This window comes from Pelmatolapia mariae, linkage group LG20 (genome assembly GCF_036321145.2).
Source record: "Pelmatolapia mariae isolate MD_Pm_ZW linkage group LG20, Pm_UMD_F_2, whole genome shotgun sequence".
Classification (NCBI taxonomy): Eukaryota; Metazoa; Chordata; class Actinopteri; order Cichliformes; family Cichlidae; genus Pelmatolapia; species Pelmatolapia mariae.
In genome coordinates this window covers 37,947,103-37,966,243 of record NC_086244.1, presented here as the reverse complement: position 1 = coordinate 37,966,243, position 19,141 = coordinate 37,947,103, and the positions used below count along the sequence as shown (strand labels likewise).

The following is a 19,141-nucleotide window of genomic DNA, read 5'->3' as shown; positions in this document are numbered from 1 at the left end:
GTAACCTCTCATCATGTAATGCATTTTCTTTTCTAAATCAAGCCTCTATTCGAATGTATTTAGTAACTTGTGTTGTTAACATATTCAGATGTAGTTGGTAGTTGAGTTCAGCAAAACGTGCAAGCGCATGCACCGTTTAAAGCAGGGGTCCCCAACTCCAGGCCTCGAGGGTCGTTGTCCTGCAGGTTTTAGATCTCACCCTGGGTCAACACACCTGAATCAAATGATTAGTTCATTACCAGGCCTCTGGAGAACTTCAAAACATGTTGAGGAGGTAATTTAGCCATTTGAATCAGCTGTGATGGATCACGGACACATCTAAAAACTGCAGGACACTGGCCCCCGAGGCCTGGAGTTGGGGACCCCCGGTTTAAAGCATCAGGAACTCCGCAGCAAAGTGTTCAGCACAGTACACGCTGCATAAAAAAACCATTTCTTTGTGAATAGCATCCTAGTATGACAGCAACGATCATGTGGCATGTACTCTCTGTGCACTCTCCTCTATCTCCCCTTTTTCTTTCATCTTCAACTCAAGCCTTTAAGTGGGCACCAGCAGGCTAAAAATAACCCCCACCTTCCCACAACCCAAGAAAAGCCCTTTGAAGTTGTTGGGGTTTTTCCTCTTCCTTCCTCCCCTCCACTCTCTCAAGACACTGCATTCTGAACTTGGAAGGAAGGAACTTCAAAGGCAACAAGCGGAGGGATCGAACAGAGAAGGCGGATGGGAAGGAGGCGAGAAGAGCAGAGCTGATGAGTGAAAGAATAAAAACAATCAAGTCGCATGGCTACTGAAGCTTCACTCCATGTCTTATGTCATTCCCCCCCCCCCACTCATCTCAGTTCATCACCTCCTGTCACTTCTTTTCAGCTCAGCATTCACAGCCAATCAGCTGTTAGGAGGCATCAAAGCAGATCAAACCAGGGAAAACAATTGGAAATGCACCACCTGGATATGATTGTGATCCAGCTCATTAAAAAGACCATGAATCATTTTTATTTTTAGTGTCTAAAGATATTTTTAGGCTTGTTACGTAACAGTTTTGTCAGACTGTCGTATCTACAAGTCTTCACGGATTCTTTCTTCATTCTCGACAGCCCAAAAATGATTATATAAGTCCTCTAAAAATACCATGAGTGTGCTAAATATAAATGTGTGTGTGAAGTAATTTTGACTTGAGTAGTTATAGGCTAAACACCATCATCACATGGTTGTGACATCATCCAACACCCTTTTACTCCTTAGCCATACAAGGCTGATGGGGTATTGTCGTCACCCCGCAGAGCGGGTGGGAGGGCGGCATGGACACTCAAGGTGGGGAATGCGATAACTTGCCATGTAGGTGACGTAGAATTTTGAAATTGATACCATAGGTGTATCTGCTAGGATCCTGAGGGGTAGAACTGGCGGTCACCAGTATTTTTTAATTTTTTTATTTTTAAGCATTGCTTTATAAGGAAATTGGAAGGTACAGCTGATGTGTTTAATTGGAGATAATTTATCTGAATTTTTAAGAGCGGGACCACACCTCATACACTCCTTTTCCAGTTCTCCATCTATACACAACTCCCCTTCACTGCAAGCGGTTTGTTCTCTTTTTGTTGCCCCACCCTCCCTCCCTTCTAAAATTCATTCCCTTCTAAAATTCATTCCCTTCTCATTAGTACATGGGACTCATACTTACTCCAACTGCCATTATCTACTAGAAATGCTGTTAAATCTTAATGAGAATGTGGTGCTAGCTAGAGATCAGAGGGCAATTACAAGCTTGTTTTGTTTCGCATTTGTTTCACAAGTTACTGCACACACTGGGGTCAAGAAAAGGTGAGAATATGTTTGCTATTTTCTGATAGTTTGGCTTGTGTGTGGCGAGTGGTCAATGTTTTGAGTTTACAGTAGAGGCAGTGGATAACCACAACTTGTAGTTAAACGAGTGACATCACCCTTTGGTTTCTGCACGCCATATTGGATGAATTCAGTGATTCAGTCATATTTGAACCAGTAGACCTACCAATGGGAAGGTCAGTGGACGATTACCCAGCTACAGCACTCTACATGTCGAAGTATCCTTGGGTAAAATACTGAACCCTGATTTGCCCCCAGTGCATCTGTTGGAGTGTGTGTGTGTGTGTGTGTGTGTGTGTGTGTACTTAGGCATAGGAAAAAAGTGTTTAAATCAGGGATGTCAAACTCCTTTTACACCACAGGCCACATATGTGGCACTTTGATCTTAAGTGGGCCAGACCAGTGAAACTCCTGTTTCTGTCAGTAGTTTAACTGCACATTTAATCTCTGAGATATCTCACTATAAGAAGAAGAAGAAGAAGAAGAAGTGCAGTTTCAACAGTATGTCTCAGTTTTCTCTTGATAATGAAGAAATCCTTTTGGAGTTAATGAAAGAAATCTGTCAGCACACTCTTTGGCCTTAAACTGGTAAGAACTTAATTTTTTAAATTATGGAAAAAATTATGGAAAAACTTCTAATAGCCAAACTGTCCTGTAATTATAAAGCAGAAAGATTTTGTAACACGTTGTAAAAAAAACAGGAACTCTTCTGTCAGATAACTGTTTATCTATTGCTACATTACTCTGGTGTAGTGTGAATGGCTGTGGGGGAGGTCTTTGTCAGTGTGACAAGCTGTAAACTCCATAAAAATAAGTTAAAAGTTCAAAATGTATGCCATCCTTCACATTTTCCAAAGCCATCCAGTGGGCCTGGATGGAAGTCTTTGCCTGGCTGTTTCTGGGCCCCAGGCCTTATGTTTGACACCTAGGCCGAAATAAATGTGTTGTTACGAAGGGAAAACTGTCCATCGAGGCCAAAACAACATTTTTTTGGACCAGGTTTAAAAACGCTGTTTAATGCCGTTTAGTTGGCTATTTTAACATATCCTGTATGGACAAAAATCCTGAGCCACCTGCACATTATATCAAGAGGAACTCCTCAGCCATGGAAAACCATGCCATATAGCATAGTCTATGGAGATTGTCTCTCTTTTAGAGGAACCCTTGAGTGGGTATTGGGGAAACTACAGGTTTTGGTCCTCAGCTTTGTCTGTTGGCTTTGTTCCCTGCTTTTGGGAGATCTCACTAAAACATGGTTCCACTCTATATGAATTAAACTCTCTCACTTTAAGCCAGCATCCTTCCAATTGGTTGCCCCTTGTGGACAGAAGGTTTAAACAACAGGAGGCTGGAGCTTCTTCTGTGTGCCGGAGATGACCATATTATAGAGGTCCTCTCTCTCTGACATCACACAGAGCCAACAGTAGAAAGCTGTCTGAAACATGGCATTCAGAGCAGTGTAAGGCCTGAGCTAAAGAATCACATAACAGGGTCAATTTAAATATGGTGGCATAACCATTATGGTACTGGATTAAGACTGCATGTTGCTGTCACTTTAAACAGTGTAAAAATGTTACCAGTGAGCTATGTAATGGTGTAGAATTAGTTGATATGGATAACTGATATTTAAAAAACAATATCCATCAGTTATTGTTGATCAGAACTGGAAATTAGTATTACATGTACTATTATTAAATTAGTATTAGTACATAATGTTGCAATATAACAATTTAGCCATTTCGACATCCTGATGGTGCAGAAACCGTTTGAGGCGAGATACTAAAACCCCCCATAAATAGTTCTAACTCCTGGCATCCATGTGGAAGCAAACCCCTGCAGTTTTCAGTCCAACGCAGAGCAGCGGAGTGGAAAGGTGTGAACATGACTGCATTGAGAGATCACCATGTCCTGTCTATAATGTAATAAAGCTGTTTGAGGTCTGCCCTTTTCTCTGCTACTGTGTCTAAACCTTGGCCTGCTGTCCTCCTATATAATGGACGGCCTGGCTTGCTGATATACAGAGCTTTTATTAGTGCTGAGACCAAGCCTGCTTTGTGTGTGTGTGTGTGTGTGTGACAGAGAGAGAGAGAGAGAGACTTCAGTGTTAGTATGTGGACTGCTGAGGGGGCACTTTGCAAGATGTTGCTGCCGCCAGGGTTCACTGGCCCACTTGGCACAGAGCTTTTCTTTTTTATTTCTTTCAGTTTGGTCGTTCACTGTAAATTCTCTCTGTTTTAAATTAAAAGTTAAAAGCTTATTAATGTACTTGCTGTATGTGCGCTGCATGTGCGCTGGTTATACGGTACCGTGTGCTTAGAAATGTACACATTTTACAAAACTGTAGACTTTGTCTTAAAGATTAGGGTTTACTGAACAGGGCAAAACAATGTGTGAGCACAATGCCCTCATAGTAGAGCTGCCACAAACGATGATTTTGATAGTCTACTAGTCACAGATTATTTTTGCGATTAGTCAACTAATCAGATTGTGCATTCACTGGACGTAAAACATACAGCTTTTTGCACCAGCATGCATCTGCTCTTATATAACTATCATTAGCTTACAGCTTGAAGTGTTTAAGGTATGTGCTAACTAAAAATAAAGACAAAATCATAGTTTTTTTTAAATTTTTTTTAATGAAATTTGCAGATTGTCCCAGTGAAGTTTAATAAACTCAGCTGTCTGCTCCTTGCTATCTAAAATATAATAGGACACTTCTACCATCTCACAATTCTGTTTAATCAGTTTTCTGTGTGACGTTTATTCAGCTGTGTGAAAACTATAACTTTAATCTCAGCCAAACTGATTTACTCAGGAACAAATAAAACATTGAAAGAAGCCAAACAATAACATTTTTAAGTTATCTAAGTGACTTATATATCATGTTTAACCTGAGTAGCGAAAGATGGCGGGGATCTGAAAACAATTTGCCAGGAGTTCGGTGTTCTCGCCAGCTCTAGTGAGCCTTGAACCGCCGGCTAACTATTGAGCTGGTGGGTAACAGACGTCTCCGAAAACAAGCACTTTTGCAAATATGTGGTGTCTTGATAAACCAAGCAGATAGTTGAAGTTTACACAGCTACATTCTTGCCTGAAAATATCTTAAAAGTTTATTTTGTGACCCAGAAAGAGTAATAACAGTAATATTTCAACTAACTACCTGCTGCCATTGTTGGAAACTTTAATTGGCTGGGCCGCACTATGAATTCTGGGATAGGCTGGGCCACGAAGGATGAACCCGACCCATCCTTCAAATCTTGGGAAATGAAGGACAAATTTGTCGGCTGCATTTGTCAGAGTCTTCAAATTTGGACAGTCTTCGTTGCATCACTATAACGTAATCGGCCTACAAATGCGGCCTCAGGAGGATGCAGCCCATGAATTTGGACACAGCTACAATACCGGAGATTGCGTCTTCTTCTTTGGGGTTTAACGGCAGCTGGCATCCTTGTTCATGCAGTGCTGCCATCTTCTGTTTCAGTCCATTATTACACTCATAAATCCTACTGCTAATTCCTGCATCTTTCAGGATCTTACAAAGCTTCAAACGACACGTCGACTATTAAATTAGTCGTCAACAATTTTGATAGTCGACGTAATTGTGACTAGTCGACTAATCGTGGCAGCCCTAGCTCATAGGTGTGGTTAGTTCATAGGTGATTTACTAAAGCTGTTTTCTAACACAAGCGCAGTTGACCCATTTCAATATCAAGTGCAAAAAAAATAAGACATGCTTTTTTTCTGTGTTAAATATTAGCACCAATATCAGTTTGTGTGCTCGATTTAAACATTCTCTTCCCTGTATTTTGCGTTTTGAGAAAGGAACTTCCTTAAATATGCATATGCAAAAGGAGCAGTCACAAAAATCTGTGAAATTCCACCTCCCTACATGCAATTTTGTCACTGCATCCCTTTGTAAATACCAAGCGTAGCTTCATGTAGTACTTTACAAGTACTTTAAAGCTGCAAATGAAAACACTGCAAATAGTGATGCATGTAAGAAGGAAATTCTCTACTGTGGTCACATCATCTACTTCTTCCAACTCAGATGGAAAAACTCCCAGTTAGCTTTTACAGTATGCTTCATGTTTTCCAGAATTTGGCTAAACATTTAAGTAAAGCCATGTACATTTTACAATTCATCCTGCTACTTCTATCAGCAGTCACATCATCAATAAATAGCAGTGACCCACTTCTACTGTCAGCCATACATATCCATGCTGTAATATTGCCTCGACCATGTTTAACAGATGGTGGTATTCTTTGGATCATTAGCTGTTTCTCTGCTTCTCCATACTTTTCTCTTCCCATCATTCTGCTACAAGCTTATCCTGTTTATCGGCTACAAGTTTGTCTTGTAGCAAGTATCACATAAAGACACCCAAGAGTTATATGGAAAAAAAATCTTACATCTTTGATGCTATGTATAAGGCTGGCATCCTTGGTGCCAGTATGAATCTGAAGAAGTGTATTTGTCTTTTTGAGAATTTTTGGGAGTGCCTTTTAGGAGATTTACTTTTGTTGGGAAAGATGACCTACTATGATTTATTATGGTGCAGTTTGTGGATTTTGTAATTTAGTCTTAAATTGCTAAAGTTATTTTGAAAAAGTGTAAGGAACTTGTTTGCTGTGGGGTGTCAGAAATGGCTTAAATGAACAGCAGGAACAATATGAATTTAAAATGAATGTGAAATTTCATACAGAAGATATCAGTCACAACATTAAAATCCCACTGTTGCTCTGCCTCATTGGGCATGTACCCTTGCCAGGTTGTCTGACATCAGCAATGTTGGCAGGGGATCCTTTGGGTTCTGTGGATCAGGCTTGTTCAGCCATATAAAGCATGGATGTGGAGAGTTTAAGCTTTTGGATGTGTACCTTGAACTGCTCCTGAGCAGATTTTGTGGGTTGGTAGGGCTTAGAGAAGCCTTAGTTTTGTTGTTATAATCTGTGTGGTTGCACTAAACAATGCTTAGGTTGATATTGATATTGATACTCAAAAAAATTAAAGGAATGTTTTCAAAATAATCAGATCTCAAAGGGGAAGTGAAAAGATTATGTGGCAGACTAGTCCATTTTTTGATGATTCTGCTGCTCAACCCACAAACGCTTTTCCTTGTAAATGTGGAACCATTTAGGAGGATACGATGAGATTTTTCAACAGTATAACATTTATTACCAAAAAGCGTTGTTACAACAAACAAATAATCAGCCAAACACAAATTTCCCTCCTTTTTTGGGCCAAGCCTACGTTGTTGCTACTAACTACACATCAATGAGATGTAAGACTTTGTTTCTCACTCCTGCACAGACACACACACATACACACAGAGCGACAATGATGAGAAGGGTCAAAGGAATCCATTATTCAGCTGTCAGGATATTTTTAGAAACACCCCAGTGACTTTGGAATTATTTATTAAGTGCCTGATAATTAAAACATGTACGTTTGGTCGGGAAAGCCAACCAGAAATCTCAGAGAGCGAAAGACACAGAGAAGGAAAGAGTGAGCAAGAGGCAGGGAGAGTTTTTCTCGCTACGTCTCTCTCTGTCTCTCTCTTACATACACACACAGACACATATATATCTCTATATATACATAGATATAGATATATATATGTAAAAAAAAACTCGACCACTGCAGCATTTATTTAAATCTACTGTGCATGTGCACACATGCTGCATGGATGCACACAGCCACATTAACTGCAGCAGCAAAAACAAAAAAAGAAAAGAAAGAAAAAATAAATACATAAAAAACACCACACTGCCTCAAGAGAAGAAAAGAGAAAACGTTCTCATTAATCATTCAGCTCTCACACCATCATGTACACATTTACCCGTTGTCTCACACAGTCACGAGAACAGATGTGTGTGTGTGTGTGTGTGTGTGTGGGGGGGGGGGGGGGGCAAGATACACACAAAGCATACCATCAGCACGCACATGGAAATGAATTTGCTGTGTTTTGCTCCCTCGCGTTCTGCCTCTCCTTCCATCACATGCACACACTGTTACGCACTCTTTCTGCTGCTCTCTTGCTTTCCTTCAGAATCCTTGTAAGAACAAAAACGGACAACAAGGAAAAACAGAGAGAAACCGAGAAAACTCAAGCTGCCTCACCAGAAAAACAACTGTGTTCACTGTTTGTACAAGAAGGAAAAAAACAGCATTTTCCCTTTCAGAGACATCTCATGGCTGTGCAAATTACAACTGCTGTCTGTCAGGACCAACAGCATATGTAGGGTGACGTTACTGGAACTCTAGTACTCTAGTACTAACTCTAGTAGGGTCTAGTACCAAAATTGTTTGCAGTGCTCTGTGTTTTTTACTTTTAGTGACGTCAAAATTGATTGTTCCTGCATCTGTGGCAGCCCATGAGATGGAAAGGTCATCATCTGCCTAATTCTGCAAGTCCCCAAGGACTGGATCTCCTCCAGCAGCACATTACATTATGTTCTTGTAAGTATTATATTCACTGTATTGTGGATATTATTATCAACACGTGTAGCTGTATTAAGTAGTTGCAACATAATAAGCAAGGAAATTCTTCTTCTGCATGACTGGGGTTCAAAACTGCATTTTTCTATTGTAGATGTGGAGAAACTATCAGTGAACCTCAAATTTATAACAGTCTTTCCAAAATAGCTGAGTAAAAAGAGAACGCAATCATATGCAAAAACTAACTTTGAGTGAAAAAAAGCACAGACAGCACGATTTCCTTTCAAAATTGTAAACATGTTAAAATAGAAAAGAAAATGAAATTGAGTTTACATTTTGAACAGTATGTTCTTATTTTGCTCTGGAGACCTAACCTTGGTGTACTCCAGCTTTCATCCAGAGTCAGCTGAGATAGGCTCCGCCTCCTCCCTTCTCTGAATTGGACGAGACATTAACAAAATGGATGAATAGATGTATATTCTCATTGTGAATGTAGATTAATTTGACACAGTTGTTTTTAAAAAAGTTGAGCCTGGACATGTTTCCTAACAGTTTTTTCTTATTATAAGAGCAGTTAGAAAAAAGTCTGGAGGAGCTGAATGAATTTCCATTATTAATCTAAAGAGTAAAAGCGAATGAATATTGGAAAATTTAAACTTTCCTAATTTACACCCAATGCAGAAGCACTGCAGTGAGCAGTGAATGTAATTACTCAAGATTATTTATATGAAAGTATATCTCCTATGACCATTTCTTTAGATTATTTGCACCGTGGTTACTCAGTGGTTCCACCTCTTCAGATGAGCTTTTCTTCACCCTTCCTCCAAACACCTCTGCTTTTTGCCTCAGTACCTGTTAGACTAATTCTACAGGTCATTTATTTCCATGACATTCAGACTGGAAGCTGACTGGAAGCAAAACTATACCCCCATAACAAGCCCCCCCCCCCACACACACACACAGTTGTGCCGAACAGTCCCTGACAGGTTGTTTCTCCCTTGCCACAGCCCATGTCCTGCTTAGTTCTGTTTAATATTGCAACAGCCAAGGTCAGATGTGAAAGAAGGATGGTGGACTGAACTGATGGAGACGGGAGTGAGAAAGGGAGCAGTCGAGCTCTACGATTAACTTGGTACTTTCCTGTTCCTCCACCTCTCATTGCCAGAGGGATGCAGGAAAACAGGAGGAGGGTGGAGTGAGAAGATAGTTGATGGGTGAAGCGACCTCGCCATCTCTGTGAGAAGTAAACGCTGAAATCTTATTTGAATTTCCTCTGAGGTTCTTAGATTAAATTCATCTTTGTTCAAGTAAGGTGAATTAAAACTAAAGTGCTAGCCATTTTCCCAGGAGCATTTCCCACTGAATTAATCTAAATCCAAGCAAAGGTGTGAGCAGAGAAGCTATTCACAGACCTACGGTGCTTTGGGGAAATCTAGCCCTCCACTTGTTCCTTTGTGTGAAGAAGGAAAAAGACTGCAGTTTAGTCTCGATTCTAAGTGTAAAATGATCTCATTATTCACATTCCCATCCAGGTGTGACACAACTGGGGGAAGATGGGAGGAAAGTCACCTATTAGCATGTGGCTATTGATTCTCCATTGGCCCTAACCCACTTTTGGAGCTTTTGGTTTGGATTGTAAACTGAACATTTCTTTGTTTAAGTGCAGTCCCTGATCAATTATCAATAGGGTCTGTGCAACACGAAAAGTGGAACTGAGATGCCATTTGGATGTGATTTGTCTCTCTAGGGGAGGTTGGGCGATTTTACGTTTTATTATTTGTGATGGTGCATGTTTTCAGACTAGTCTGAAGCACGTGTCACTGTCAGTAATATTTGCAATTACATCTAAAATTCACCTACATTTTTTAAGCCAACTCTTCTGTAGTTTAAATTCTGGTGAGTTAACTGACCAAATATGGAAATATTTTATCCCCCACTTCTCCCCTTAGCACCCTGGTGAAGCTCAACCCAAGCATCAGAATGATTAGGAAAGGTAACTTTGGATGTGGCGTGGCTGTTAGTCCTGGGGGTTGATCTGAGTATTGCAGAAACTGCTGATTCACTGGGATGTTCCCATGCAACCATCTCAAGGGTTGTTTCCAGGAGCTTGTTGAATCTAAATTATTGTGATGTTACCCATTGGTTTGTAGACTTTTTTCACAAACTATGACGAGTGAGGGATGGGTTTGAATATGAAATCGAGATGCTTCAAGCTCCTTCGTCCCAAAAGGAGCACAGGCCATTGCTGGCTCTCTGCCAGCGGTCTCGGCTCTGCCTGATTTCCCCACCCGAGCCTCTTTGCTTTGAATTTGCCCTCAGTGATTCTCTAATAGTCTTGTCTTCTGGTCTAGATGTTGTCATACCATCCCAAACCCTTATCCTTGGAGAGAAGTGATCCAAATTTCTTTGGCCTCTGGTAGAAGGTGGTCACACATGCAAACTCCACATAGACAAACCTCCATTAGATGATGGATTTGAACCCAGGAACATCTTTTTGTGAGGCAAAAGTGCTAACCACCACACCACCCTAAAAACCATATATTATTAAATGAACATGATGCTGCATTAGATAAGACCTAAAATCTATGACTGACACCATAAATTAATTAGAAAAGTTTTCACTGAGGTCATAGATCATGTGCTGCCACCTGCTGGCGATAGATTAGGGAACACACATTTAAGTCCCTGCACTGGTTTGACTTTTCACACCCTGAGACTACATCCATGATTTCTTTAATTTATATATATAGCACATGATTCTTCACTAATTACATATTCTTATTGCATAGTAGTCTTAGTTGGTACATGATAAATAAATTCCTAAACAGATGCCAATTGAGGCTGTTTCTTTGGCTCGTGTCAATTCTTAATTCTTGATGGCATTGATTCAACACGGTGCTGGAAACATTCTTTAGACATTTTAGTCCATACTCACATGATAGTATCACACACTGTATTGTAGATTAGGCCATAGAGAAAACTAAAGTTCTTTAAGAAAAAAAATACAGTCACCTTTCTGTAAATACTTAAAGTTCTTGGAATTGTTCTCATACAGCTATGGAGCACTTTTTCAATACTTTGCATTCGGCTGATCAACCAATAGCCAAAGTGCTTTTCATGCTAACATCAATGAGCTTTGCAGTGGATGAGGTTTTTGTTGTTCGGCCATCTCTTGAAGCATAGAAGACCATCAGCAGGATGTGGACATACTTGATATTTCCAGTCTTCTTTGTCAGTTTAAAAGTCAGGATAGTTAATATGCATGATTACATACACAATATAACACAATTAAGTGGGCCAGCTTTGTAATACAGAGTTAATCCCAATGATAACTGAATAACAAGCTACTGTGTCATAGTTTTGCTTCGCGATCCAGGCCCCTGTTTTGGCACAGCAGGATTTTGTGATCAGTTCCTTTTGCGTGTAAAAACTAAATAAGCTTTTTGATTAGGTTCCAGCCAGAGAAGGAGTTTTCTTCTCTGTTGCACTGCAGCGTCGCCAGCAGTGCTATAATCAGCGGTTAACCTTTTTCCAGTTCATTTAGCTGTATTAGTACACACAATCACACTGCATTGCCAATAGTTATGAGCGCCATCTTAAAGTTCTCTTCAAGTACATTAACCTTACTCACATTTGGTCAGTTCAGTTGAGTGTACGTAAAAGACAACTCTGGCCTATTTTCAGCTTATAGGTGCCAGTACACACTGTGTCAGTGTGCTCTGCCAAGACTCCCACATCTCAGTGTTTTGAACCATGTTCCAGTTTCTCCTTTTATCTTCAGTTTTACCAATACTTAACCAGTAGGTCCCACTAGTTTCCTGACTGGACTAAACACTTACCCAGAATATAAGACAAAGCCGCAGCAAGAAAATCGCTGACCTGTGTACATGTGCGAATGTGTCTGCAGTTTCAGCTGATGGAAACACGAGGAGATGTTTCTATTTAATCTTTTTGTTCCTATAGCACACTCTAGGTGACCAGCAAAATTCTGGCTCAAACTGCTCTCTAATTGATACCTTTTGGTTCATTTAGGCCAATCTGAGCCACCAGCGGTTCAGATTGGCTCTTACTGTATTTGCTGTGGTACAGTCTGTCACTGTTCTGTGCCAGCAGACCTGCTGCTGCAACCAGCAGGGCAGAGGGGATGATTAAATGATCATTTCCAAGGTGGTGAGTGGCATTCGGCCAGCCTTCTAGATGACTTACATTTGCCACACATCATATGAGTCCACAGAAAGGATAAAAAAACCCACTAAGTAACTTTGATCTGTGCTCACAAATTAAAAGCAGAATATCAAAGAGGAAATAAAAATAACTATATATAACCATATTTATATATAACCATATTTTATAATTTTACCATATAAGATTAGCTATCTTATATGGTAAGCCATAAATTCTGGATCTAATCTTCCATCCTTTTTTTATAGGACTTACAAAACTAATCTCAACCTTTCGCCATAAAAAAGAACCTTTATGTAGCAAATCTTCAGTTTTTGTTAATTTTGTTCAACAAAGATTTCTAAATCATCAGGACGCCTGAGGGCATTGGATGGTGGAGGTGAAGGGGCGTTTATTTGTTGTTTCAGTAGACTCAGGACTGCTACATTGATTTGATGCACTTAATTCCTCATACTGCTTAATTCTTATGTACACTGCTCAAAAAATTAAAGGAACACTTTGAACACACATTGGATGTCAACTGGGGAAAAATCATGCTGGATCTGTATACTGATATGGACTGGGTAATGTGTTAGGGGAAAAAAGGATGCCCCATCATTTGATGGAAATGAAAATGATCAACCTACAGAGGGCTGAATTCAAAGACACCCCAAAAATTAAAGTGATTTTCTGAAAGTGTCTCATGTTGACAACATGAGACAATAGATGGAGTCCTGGGGATCTCATCTCCAGATCTGGACCAGGGCATCATTGAGCTCCTGGACAGTCTGAAGTGCAACCCGGTGGTGTCAGATGGAGCGAAACATAATGTCCCAGAAGTGTTCTGTTGGATTTAGGTCAGGTGTGTGTGGGGACCAGTCAGTGGTATCAGTTCCTTCATTCCTTCATCCTCCAGGAACTGCCTGCATACTCTTGCCAAATGAGGAAGTGCACTGTCGTGCACCACCAGGAACCAGTGGAGGATCTGACAGTGAGTCCAAGGATTTCATGGGCCTGTGAATAGGGCCCACTAGAGGATGTGGGGTCCTCAGGCCAGCCTCATAAAATCTGTTTCAGATTGTTTGGTCCATGACATTGACACGAGTGTCCTCCTGGAGGTCATTTTGTAGCTTTGGCAGTGCTCAGCCTGTTCCTCCTTGCACGAAGGGGCAGACACTGGTCCTGCTGATGGGTTATGGACCTCCTGGAGGAGGTGGACTACTAGAAATGTGTATTTTGTAGTACTTTGCCTCTGTAATTCCATTTTTTTGTTAATTTATATTTCTGCTTTTTCACTTTTTTTTCACTCGCTTTTTTTGCCACTGGTGATATTACAAACCCAAACCCTATTAAATCGGAATATTTAATTTTTAAATCATGCGTCCATGTCTTGGCAATCAGGAGACAAAGAAAGCAAAAATTCTGATGCATAAAAAACTTTACACTTTTTCCTAAATGCTTTTTGCCTTTCTCTAAAACAAGGTTTTAATAGTGTTAAGATTAGGGTCATCAACAATGATAACTTATATCTCACACAGTTAAGAAACATAGTTTGAGGTGTTTTTAGGAAACCAGTCTCATTTCAGTTTTTAAAATGTATTTACCCAATCATCTCTAATAAAAACATTTAGACCTGCCTCACATTCAGATTTTCTTAATAGCTCCACTAACCTATTTTTTTTTACAATCCCCCATTCATAACGTGACAGCCACAGAACACAACTTCTGAACTGTAAAAGGAACCGCTAAGCGTACACTCGTCAGCCACTGTATCAGATACACGTGTTCAACTGTTTATTAATGCAAATTTCTATTTAGACAATCACATGGTAGCGACTCAGTGCATTCAGACATGCTGATGACTCGCTGAAATTCAAATTGAGCACCAGAACGAAGAATGTTTAAAGTGGGTTTAATGTGCCATGTTTGTTGGCACCAGACACATGGTCTGAGAACTGTAAAACTGCTGATCTGCAGAGATTTTCTCGCTCAACCATTTCTAGAGTTTTACAGAGAATGGTCTAAAAGGTAAAATATACAGAGAGCGACAGTTTGTAGGCAAAAATGCAGTGTTGGTGTCAGAAATCACACAAGGATGGCCAGATTGCTTCAAGCTGAAGGCAACAGGAACTCAAATAACTAGTAGCTACAACCAAGTATGCAGAAGAGCATCTCTAAATGGATAACATGTTAAACCTTGATGCAGATGGGCTACAGCAGCAGATGACCGACTGGGTGCAGCTGCTGTCAACTGAGAACAATAACTGAGAGGAGATTCACATCAACCGACAAATCTACAGTAACTGTATGATGCTATCACATGACTATGGACTAAAATCTCTAAAGAGTATTTCCAGCACCATGTTGAATCAAAGCCACGAAGAACTGAGTATTAGTGTTTGCTAATTGGTTAGCAGCTGGTCTTTAATCCATCTATTAACAGTATTTGGATGATAACTCTGTAACTGATACTGATGAAACTATGTAAATGTTTAGAAAACAGGCACCCTGTTGGATAAAAATGAACTGACTTGCTATTATAAAGTTGTATCTGAAGAGCACATAAACTGTATTAGATGTATTACACTCCTTGATCTTTCAATTGAGGTGTTTTCAGTAAAATCAAGCACCTATTCATGCTGTCTGTTTTTACAAAAGTGTGAAAGAACAAGTCGTTCTAACAAGCTCATTGGAATAGGATACCACTATTGCAACAAGTAAGTTTATGAGGTTTCTTGTATTATTACAAAGTAGAAACCATAGCAAGTGGGCCATGAATGAGCCAACCACTTGAAGTTACAGAGCAGGGTTGCAGACTGCTGAGTTACATTATTCATAAAAGCCACAAAAGCTCTGCTGACTCAATAACTGCAGACTTCCAAATATCCTCTGGCATTAACATCAGCACAAAACCTGCGCACCAGGAGCTTCACAGCTTAGCACCTCCTGTAGGTGTGTGTGGCCCAGGACTTTTGTTCATAGAGCTTAAATTCAGGAAAAGATTGTGGTTTGTTTTAAAATGTCATGACTTAAGAGTAAGGCCACCCTACCACCACATGTGTGTCACCAGACCACATGTACATGAGACACCAGCAGCTCTGACTGAACAGCAGTGTTCACTGATCCGTGATTAAACCTTTACAAGACAACAACTAAGAAAGGCAGATTTCCTTTTACCCACATTCTTATGTAAAACATTAGAATCTTTCCTCATAAGAAGCTCCTTGCTGTTGTTGTGCTTGATTAAGTGTGCGGAAAGACCGAGGTTCAATTTCTATTAAGCCATACGGGTTTTGATAAAGAAAGCAAAATCTGTACCTCTGCTGTTGTGTCTGATTCCTGCTGATTTCGACACACTCGGCACAACAGAGGACAGAGTGGGCAGATGAGGATGAGGAAAAGAACAATACAGGAGGAAAAAAAGTGCTGATCTCTTTCTCTCTGCCTCCCCGTCATCCTCCCTCCCTCTCATTCAGTATGCTGACTGTTTCTGTACAGAAAACTGACTCCCACGCTATTCTGCCTGGCCTATTTATCACATTGATCAGCTTATAAAGAAATCAGATATACACAGGAGGCTCGCTAGGAGAACTGCTTATATGAGAAGGATCATGAATTTTTCTTCTTTTTTTTAGCATCCTCTGAGATACACTGCACCGAACTCACTTTACTCATTGCTCCAATCTTGCTAACGTGGTCATCTCATCATAAATGTGCTGACAGTTTTTCTTACACAACAGTCCTGCAGTTTGTTGGAGTCACAAACAAAAGAAACAATACAAAACACAAAATTTCTAAGTGTATATTGTTAGCCAAAACACAACAAATGGGAACAAAATTAAAAATGTGACCCAAAACACAATGAAGGGTCTGTGTTATGTTCGCTAAAACACCACAAATAGTAACAAATTCACGTTAGATAAGAGGCTGTGGTTTCCTTTATTTGTTTATTTTATTTTGATTTATTTTTTATTCCAGCTTCTCAAATGTAAGTATTTAATTTGGATTGCCTCATGCTGCTCTTTGGACACCACTGGTCTCTTGTAAACTCCTTTTATCGTGCATCTTTTGTTGTTTGCTCTAAACCCATATCACTGATAGGCTCATTTTAAAATCCCTTCCATAGGCTAATGGCTAATGCCATTAAATGTCAGGAAACATGCAGTAACGCCTGGAGATGAACCTCTGGTAATCGCAGACATCCTGATCTCCCTTCCAGTGACGGGTGATATTTAAGCGATTCCAAAAAAAAGAAAAAAAAAATCCCTTATTTCCACTACAGCACCATCTCAGTAAGCATCTACAGTTGTGGCAGCCACACAGATCTAAACTGAACCGTCGAAGCTACGTCTGTTCTTCCACATCCCAAGAAGACAGCAGGAACTCAGTGTGTCCATGTGTTTGGAAAAGCCACCATTTGTCCCTAATCATTTTTACAAAGTGTAATTTAACCACAAGAGCAGGGGACAAAGCATCGCTCCCCTGAACACAGTAATCCAATCGACCTGGTATCATCCCTGAAAATAGCAACAGGGCCTGTTATAAGCCCTCAGTCACAGCAATTCACATCTCCGTCGCATCGCACATATCACACCCGCCTGCATCGTATCCACTACAAACGGGTGGAGTGAGTGAGTGAATGAATGGCATTTGCATTACATCGGCATAAAGCAGTGATCCTGCCGCTTTCCTTACAGATGCAGTGGTGTATCCTCAGAATATCAATGCTTGCGTTGTGGGGAGCTCCAGCTGCCTGCCTTATTGCTTCCAGTGCGCTTCGCTAAAATGTATTCCTACTGTCTCCCTGCTGTCATTGCAGGAGTTTAAAAAGAAATAAATAAATTGGAATGAAATCTGTATTTCACCTCTAATAAGATGCAGAGCGAGACAGAGCCTATACACCTCTTTCTCATTCGAGAAGTTAGGAGATTTTCCCGAGTCTACTGAGGTTTGAGCCGCTGACTCTCAGCACTCTGACCTCACACGTCTCCCTTGTTTTGTAATCGTTTTGGACATTTTCCTATAAGTTTGCATTGTTACGATACCTTCTGTTATCTAAGAGAGCCCAGCGGATTTTAAGTGGCTATCCATTTTTACGTGAACACTATCATTATTATTTTAAAGATCAGAGCCTTGATGAATCCATCCATGCACACAGCAACACCAACACCAGTGGTTGCTGCAAATAAAGCAGAACTGCCAGATTGGTTTTGGGGTGTTTTCACCTGATTACGTTTCTCTGGTTCTCTGCGACTCCAAACACACTTTCCATTCTAAGCGACACATGGCACAAACATTGGGGGGATGCCTACCGCACAGCAGCTGCATCCAGGCGCAGGTCTTGTAAACGGTGGAGGTGTTGCAGAAGAAGAAGAGCGCCATGCAGGCGATGCAGCTGAGGATCAGCACCATGGACAGCAGCACGAACACGGAGGCCGCCTTGAAGGCTCCGGACGGGATGGAGCTGAAGTCGGAGAAGCTGCCCACGCAGGTGAGCTCCCGGCTGGGCGACGGCCCGGTGCCCACGCAGTAGTGGAAGAGGCCGAAGTAGCCGGCCTGCGGCGTGTTGACGCTGTCGCCGATCCAGTAGGGCTGGATGAACACCACCACGTTGACGATGGCGAAGCAGATGGTGAAGATGGCCCACAGCACCCCGATGGCTCGGGAGTTGCGCATATAATTGTCATGGTAGATCTTGGAGGCTTCTTGGGAAGGCAACATGTTTGGTCGTTTTTCTCTCCCCTCTCCTTCTTCTTAGATCTTTTTTTTTACACCCCCGTCCTGCTTCTTCTTTACACTCTCATATATATATATATATATATTTAAAAAAGATGTAAAAGATGTAAAACCCCCCGCACAGCTCGACACACCTCACTATTCAGATATTCTCTTCTCTTCTACACGAAAGCTAATGTTTCCCTCGCTTTGGCTGTTTCTTGGCTGTTAAAAGGGCCTACATAAGCACACGATAAAACCAGACCTGCACATATGTGTGTGATCTTACAAGACTACACATAGTGGGGGGAAAGAATAATGGGAATGCTACATTGAAGCAATACAAAAATCATAGCCTACCTATACTCCTAATGAATAATTTACCAACACCAGTGATTCAACATTGCTGTCTAAGGCTCGTTTCCTCAGGGCTACACTATAAATGATTAACAATTAAAAAAAAATCACAATAGGATTCCCCCCCCCCTTTATTTCACAGTCGCCGGGTGGAGGGGGTTAAAGCTGCTTTTCCATCCTCATCCATCAGTCCAGAGCTGTCTTCATCAGGATGTCCTTTTATTACCATCCGTGAGATGAGATGCCTGTAGCGCCAGCGGTGGACCCCCGTTTTTAGCTTCCCAGGGATCCGCGGGGTGCTCCCCTTCCTCTGCTCGCCTCTACTGTCCACGCAGCATGTGGGGGGAGGGGGGGAGGGGGGCAAAAAAAAAATCAAACGCGGTGAAACGAAAAAGGGAAAACCAAAAAAAAAAAAAAAAAAAAAAAGATGGAGACCAGCCTTTAACACGAGCCCTCTGTCAAATTTCAACAGTCCTTTCTCGTAAATCCGACATCCTCCACCGCCTCGACTCCATTATCATCGTGCTTTTTGTCGCCTTTATCCAGTGTGTCTCAGCCCTCTCTCTCTCTCGCTTTCTCCGTCCTCCTCCTCCTCCCGTCTCTCTCTCTCTCGCTCTCCCTCTCTC

At 41.0% G+C, this 19,141-nt stretch overlaps 1 protein-coding gene across 2 annotated transcripts in view; it reads right to left on the bottom strand.

Moving 5' to 3' along the window:
- Window positions 1-19,141, bottom strand: part of LOC134618653 (LHFPL tetraspan subfamily member 4 protein-like) — a 36,253-nt gene extending 17,112 nt beyond the window's left edge. For both annotated transcript variants that reach the window (XR_010091918.1, XM_063464144.1), the window contains exon 1: window positions 17,756-19,141. Coding sequence is in view for 1 of the 2 variants with exons in the window: in XM_063464144.1 (XP_063320214.1) it covers window positions 17,756-18,164 (409 nt within the window). In the remaining variant the exon portion in view is untranslated. The remainder of the gene's footprint in view (window positions 1-17,755) is intronic.